The sequence below is a fragment of the Lipotes vexillifer genome, unplaced genomic scaffold, assembly GCF_000442215.2.
Source record: "Lipotes vexillifer unplaced genomic scaffold, Lipotes_vexillifer_v1.1 scaffold1067, whole genome shotgun sequence".
Lineage (NCBI taxonomy): Eukaryota > Metazoa > Chordata > Mammalia > Artiodactyla > Lipotidae > Lipotes > Lipotes vexillifer.
The window spans coordinates 1,601,806-1,609,063 of record NW_006775205.1 but is presented as its reverse complement, the minus strand read 5'-3'; the positions used below and the strand labels follow the sequence as shown (position 1 = coordinate 1,609,063).

The 7,258-nt window shown below is 44.1% G+C and overlaps 1 protein-coding gene across 1 annotated transcript; it reads right to left on the bottom strand.

Moving 5' to 3' along the window:
- Positions 1–737: 737 nt before the first annotated feature.
- MED28 (mediator complex subunit 28) lies at positions 738–5,996 on the bottom strand. Its single transcript, XM_007449822.1, has 4 exons — positions 5,828–5,996; positions 3,749–3,815; positions 2,450–2,562; positions 738–1,161 (listed from the first exon to the last, which is right to left on the bottom strand). Exons 1-4 carry the CDS (start codon positions 5,984–5,986, stop codon positions 964–966), a joined length of 537 nt encoding a protein of 178 aa, XP_007449884.1. The 5' UTR covers positions 5,987–5,996; the 3' UTR covers positions 738–963.
- Positions 5,997–7,258: the final 1,262 nt, after the last annotated feature.

The window sequence follows — 7,258 nt, the reverse complement described above, 5'->3', positions numbered from 1 at the left end:
TCATTTTGTTATAAAGCAGAAACTAACACACCATTGTAAAGCAATTATACTCCAATACAGATGTTAAAAATAAATTAAAATAAAATAAAAAAATAAAACGTAGCTGCTCACACACTTATGTCATTTTGAGAGAAATGCAATTACAACTCAGACTCACAATTTAAAAGTAAATTTACTACTTAATCAAAACATATGGCCCAATAACATAAATTTTTAAATATCACTGCTCCTACCCTCCCCCAAAAGTAAATGAACACTACACAAAATATAAACTTACCCCAAATAAAAGTCAACATTAACTTAAGCATACTGCTGGATTCCTATAGCACTAGTTACTGCAGTACAGTAACAGTTACTACACTAACCTACGATATTATAATCCTCTTCCAACCTATTTACAAAATATCCTCATTCTGAGGTTCTGGAAGTGTTACATCGTTGCATTAGACTCCTCTTCTTTAGGCAGTTCAGTCTTGAAAAACAGCAAATTTACATATTCTTATATACTGCCACTGATGGGTAAATTATCATAAAAGGCCTACAACCAAAATCCTCATCCTTTGATATGCAGATCAGATCATACAAGCTTCTCCCCTCAGATCATACAAAATAATCTAAAACTGGAAACAGAGAGATAAACACTCATACAAAAATAAAAATAATAAAAACAAGCAGCAAAAAACAAAAACATAAAAAGGAATCTGTAAACGGCATCAAATTAACAGTCTTAAATTTTCCTAAAGACAATATACTTGGTTTACCAAAGCAATAAGTATTTTATAAAGTACTCCAGAAATAACGCTTATAAAAATAGGGGGAAAATTTTAGATGAGAGCACAAAACTAAATCATCTCACTCTCTGGCAAAGAGTTCTCCCAAAATGTCATGTCTACAAGAAGTGATGTTTGGCAAAACTGTGTCTGGGCTGACTCAGCCACCAGCCCACGTTCAGGTGGCTTTTCCTCAGCTTTGCTTCATCGGTGCAGGGATATTTGCAGATGCCTGCTCGAGGTAGGCCAGGGAACCCTGAGGGATGTCGGCTGGCTTTTTGTGCTGCATGTTGATATCCTCCAGCACCTGCTGCCAATGTCTCAGTTTTGTCAAGTGCTTCTGGACCAGAGCATCCTTTCGCTGTAATTCGTTCCTCAGTTCCGAGACATCCTACAAACGAAAGCAATGACATCAGAGTAAACTCACAAAACATGAACATAGTTTCTGATTAGTTAAGAGCACTAAGAAGTAAATTCAAAACAGAGAACCAACTGAACCATAGTAGGCTGATTACTCTGCTTGGCTGCATACTTTGAATAACCCAAAGCAATTCTTCTCATGAAAGATGCCTGCTTAACAGTTTTTATTTTTAATTCATGTTCTTTTAGTAAGTAATACACACATTACAAAATTCCAAAGTACCAAAGGACAGCCAAAAAGAAGTCAGTCGCATTCCCATCCTGGTCTCTAGGCACTCAGTATATCTCTCTATCCAAAGGCTACTATGAGAAGAATCTAAAACACTGAGAATCTGACACATATGTTAACTGTTTTAAAAGAATCCACAGCCACTGTTCTATCATTTCAGATTATTAAGTGTTAAAATCTCATTTTCAAGAGCTTTTTAATGAGTAACAGTATTAAAATCCTGTATTAAGACCTGGCCTTGAACACACCTAGACTGTCACTCAGGTATTCAAATCAGGAAATGATCTGATAAGGTGAATTGTAAGAATATCATCTTCTTCCCATTCACCTTCTCAACAGCTGGTATCAAAGAATAAAACGAACATTTTGACTAATTGTTTAGCTTGTGGGAGGAGTTATTTTAAAAACTGCTAAAAAAAATAATCACCCCAATTTAGTATTTCCCACTGGGGGCATCACTGTGTTTTGGGCAGGAAGATTCTTCCCTCTTCCACACTGCAGGGGGCAGGCCCTGGCCCTATCCACTAAATGCCATTAATGACAACCTCAACACACTTCCAAATACCCTGGTTTCAAACAACTGAGATAAATGAAATCCTGAGTTTCAAGGAGCCTGGGACAGAACATTTACTTTTTGGTTCCTTGAACAAAATTGTCTAGAGCCCTTCCTGTGTGTAAGGCACCAGGGACACACAGATCAGTTCCTGTTCAAAATGAGCTTATCATCTACATTAATGGCTTTTCAACCTTTCAAGCAGAACCTTTTTTTTTTTTTCTTAAAAGAAAAATCTTCCATGAAAGCCAGTGTATGAAACGAGTAAAAGCCGAGAGCTGCTGTGTTTGAAGCACCGCTTTCCACCCCTGACCCCCAGGTCCAGGTTGTCGTGAACACTGACAACCAACATTTTACATTCAAGCTATGAAGCCCCACTATAACTAATGGGCAAATGGAGCATCTCATTTAAAGCATAAATGGAATTTTGACAACATTTGCTCTTCCTTAAACTTAGGGAGAGAACTCAGCTTGTACCTCTTTGATAACTTGCTCTGGTTTCTGGACAGATAACTGCAATCTTTTTTGTAGGAAAAAACATTCTGTCTGTCTCGCAATATCTAGAAATTTCTGGATACACTGATCAACACCTTAAAAAAAAAAAAAGACCAAAATATTAAATTAAGGAAAACACTAGACACATACATCTCTCTCATAAATCAACAGTTGGAATATCAAAACATCACCTTCTTATAGATGTAATCAGGGATTTTAATCCTGCCCATAGCAATATTACTGACCTCAACCCCCTATGTGTTAAGTAACATTAACTAGCATATAATCTGTGCTTTTACCAGGTGAATAAGAAACCGAACTACAATGCAAAAGTTCTTCTGAAGAAAGACAATCCAGAGAGCCAGCAATTAACATCATGATTTCCAGTTAAAATGAAACATTTAAAACACAGTACAAAGAAATCAGAAGTACCTCTCTCAGGACAGAACTTGGGTGAGGAAAGGGAAGCAAAAAACTTAGTTCTTTATTTTTTTTAAAAGACATAGAGGATTTTTCTTTTATTTTTTATTTATTTATTTTTTTGATACGCGGGCCTCTCACTGTTGTGGCCTCTCCCATTGCGGAGCACAGGCTCCGGACGCGCAGGCTCAGCGGCCATGGCTCACAGGCCCAGCCGCTCCGCGGCATGTGGGATCTTCCCGGACCGGGGCACGAACCCGTATCCCCTGCATTGGCAGGCGGGCTCTCAACCACTGCGCCACTAGGGAAGCCCGGATTTTTCTTTTAATTTACTTATTTATCTTTGGCTGTGTTGGGTCTTCGTTGCACACAGGCTTTCTCTAGTTGCAGAGAGCGGGGGCTACTGTTCGTTGCGGTGCGCAGGCTTCTCATTGGGGTGGCTTCTCTTGCTGCGGAGCACGGGCTCAGTAGTTGTGGCTTGTGGGCTCTAGAGCACAGGCTCAGTAGTTGTGGTGCACAGGCTTAGCTGCTCCGCGGCATGTGGGATCTTCCCGGACCAGGGCTCGAACCCGTGTCCCCTGCACTGGCAGGCAGATTCTTAACCACTGCACCACCAGGGAAGCCCAACTTAGTTCTTTAAAAAGCAGTACACACTATTGGTCTTCTGTGTCTTGGTACCAATATGAAAAGCTCATTCATTACAAGTGGCTCATTATGAGTGACATAAGATGTCAATAAACTGAACAAAGAACCAGCAGTATATAGAGATTACAAAAATCGTATTCCCTGGAAAAGTTCTCTTAGAATACAAGCGGGACTGAAACACATCAAGTGTAAAATCAGCAATGAGGGAATTCTTACCAGTTCGAATTTCTTCCTGATCTGTACCATTGACATAATCCTGACTCACCAGAGAAGCAAAACAAGCCTGTGTGATCAAAACATATTACAAAAGAAAAAAATGTCATTCACACATCAAGAATCTTACTTTAGAGTAAGAAATAACTTCTCTTGATGGAAAACGAAGGCTGAGCCAAGTCTCGCGAGAAGACTAGGTGGGTGACCCAGGTAGCACCTCTCCCCATCCTTTTCACTTGGCTAATTCCCAACGCCCACCTGGGTTTCATGTTTTCTGGGAAGCCTTCCTAGACAGCCATGCCCAGATGTGCTCTCAGAGTATCCCGGGTTTCTTCTATCAGAGCACTGATCCCACAGCACAGCAGCTGCCTGGTATTTATCTGTTTTTTCCACTGCACAGTCATGAGCTCCTTGAAGGCAGGAACTGTTTTCTGTGTATTCTTAGCACCCAGGACAGGTCCTGACACATAACAGGCTCCTTCACTGTTTCACAAATATTCATCAAGCACTTGCTATCTGCTACCACTGGATTAGCACTACAGATACAATGAGAGGAGAGGAGGGCAAAACAGGTGTTCTCTGACTTCACGGAGCCTGATGTAGTGTGCTACAAACAGCAGCAAGGCAGGGTCGATGCGGAAGTGATGTGTGAGCTGGGGGAGGGACCTGGACGCCCAAAGAGAAAACGAACAACACAAGGAGAAGGTCTCTTGTGGCCAGAGTAAGAAGAGATGGGTCTGGAGCAGAGACGTGAACATGCAGAGCTAGGAAGACCACAGCACCTCTTGGGCTATCCCCACAGCCACAGGTATCCACTAAAGGGTTTTAAGCATTAGAGTGCTGGTAGTCTCAGCTGCGGACTTCTTTCTACAGGGCCACTGTTTCAGCAAGAGCTCATGATGAGAGCCACCTCCCCTCTCAGTGCTAGATGCTGCTCTAAAAGTTTCCTTTATGGTTTAGCCCCACCCCAAAGGCGTCTCATCCTCCTCCCAGACGGAAGAGATTTCTGTTCTTTAAATCTGTTGTCTCCAAACTTTTGAATGTACACCTCACCAGCAAAAGCATTTTGTCCACGCAGCCCCAATAACACGTTCATTTAAAAACTATGTTTATCAACTACTCTGCTATTAAATACAGTATAAAAGTCACACGACTAGGATTTAAAATGTAGAAAAGGTAATTCCAGTTACAAGTTATTTTATTTCCACACGTTAATGGCTCATCTTCCACTTTAGAGACCACAGGAAGCCATCTTATTTCTAAGCACTTATTTTGTACCTCTCCTTTGTCTGCTATCACTCCCCATGTTCTTTGGTACAGGGTTAATGCTTGAGCAGAACTCAGAGTTTGGGTCACCTCTGCCTCTCTCCTCACCCCCCAGCTTTCCTCCTCCTTCCTCGGCCCTGAGTACCAACTTCCCCACAGTTAACTTTTTTTTTTTTTTTGCGGTACGCGGGCCTCTCACCCCTGTGGCCTCTCCCGCCGCGGAGCACAGGCTCCGGACGCGCAGGCCCAGCGGCCACGGCCCACTGGCCCAGCCGCTCCGCGGCATGGGGGACCCTCCCGGACTGGGGCACGAACCCGTGTCCCCCGCACCGGCAGGCGGACTCCCAACCACTGCGCCACCAGGGAAGCCCCTCCCACAGTAACTTCTAAATAACTCCCAGCTCCAAAAGTTCCACTACTTTAGGACCGTTTAAGGGTGGGGCCCAACGGAAAGGATACAGGACATAGGGGTGGACGCTGCGGTCCGGAGAGGATGAGCACGCACTAAACACGCAGGGACGCGGGAAAGGATACTCAGGGATGGAAAAGGATGGGGTGGGACGGGAACAACCCACTGAAAACCTAGAAGAGTCCCACGGTTGGGGGTAGACAAACCTCAAGTCCACGTGGCTCCAGAAATGTCAAGTTTAGGCATCTTTGCCAGCCAACTAGAGAATTCCGGCCACCATTCAATGTGGAGACTAATGCAAGCGACTTACGTGCAAGTATCGCCGAAAGAGAGAAGCTGCGCGCGCGCAGCATACGCTTCAGAAAAGAAGGGAGGCTTGGAACACAGACGCCCACGTCTTATCTTACCTCGAACGATGACTCCAACTCGTCCACCAAGGTACTGTTAGAAGTCCTCGGAACGCCTGGTGTGGCCTGAAGAAGCGAAGCCTGGGCCAAGAGGCCCGGCGGGGGTGGCGGCGGTCCCGGTGGCTGCCCGGAGAACATACCTCCTAGTGGAGCCGCCATTTCTAAAATGGCGGTTAAGAGGCTCACTGCGCCTGCGCGGGAGCTGGGGTCGCGGGTCACGTGATATGGGTGGTCACGTGACGTTGTTGAGTGCACGTTGGCGCCCGGGAAACCTATTGTTTCGTACTTCCTGCCCTCTTCCTGCCCTCTTCTTTCCGTCACGCAGGCAACCTGGCTTTTACTTTTGCTTTTTTAACTTGAGAATTGAAGGCTTTGATAGGGTTTAACACAGTTGTGTGAAGAGGAGAATCAGTAACTACGGTGGGGCGAGCACTCTGGCGGAATCAGGATATTCCTGTACCAGCCCCGCCTTTGCTCTCAACTCTTGAAATGACTTTGGCCCAGTTGCTTTCTCTGGGCTCGGTTTACCCGTTGGTAGAATGGAGGTGCTCATTCATCCCACAAACATTTATTGAGAGCGCACTGTGTGCCAATTACTAATCCAGTCACTGAAGCGGGAATAAAGAGGAAACACGTCCCCTAAATTTTCCTTTGGGAGATAACAGGTAACAAAAACGACTTAACATTGTTGAGGCTCCCTGTCTTATGTGCTGGGAGCTATTTGCTTTAGATATTTATGGTTACATCAAAGAAAGTATGCTAATCTTTTTTTTTTTAAACATTCGCTTATTCAACTTTTCAGAAGCTAAATATTTTTTCATTATAATTAACTTTACAGTTATCATCCAGCATATCTGTTGAGCCTTCCATGTCCCAGGCTCTATTTACTGATCTGAGGGTTATAGCAATCACCCCAAGTTTCTGCCCTTGGAGAGTTTACCATTGTTTTGTGGGAGATCAATAAACATGTACATATATAGAGTGAAATCATGTAGAGATAAGTGCCAAGAAGTAAAATAAAGCCCAGTAAGGGGATGACTAATGATGGATTTTATTTAGTTTTTTTTTTTGGCTGCATTGGGTCTTCATTGCTGCATGCGGGCGTTCTCTAGTTGTGGTCAGCGGAGGCCGCTCTTCGTTGTGGTGCAGGGGCTTCTCGTTGCAGTGGCTTCTCTTGTTGCGGAGCATGGGCTCTAGGGTGCGCAAGCTCAGTAGCTGTGGCACATGGATAGGCTTAGTTGCTCTGTGGCATGTGGGATCTTTCCGGACCAGGGATCAAACCCGTATCCCCTGCGTTGGCAGGCGGATTCTTAACCACTGCGCCACCAGGGAAGTCCCAAGTGATGGATTTTAGATGGGTGGTTGGAGAAGGCCTCTCTGAGATCTGAACTGGAGTGACTAAAGTTTAATTGGGAAAGTTTACTAGACACT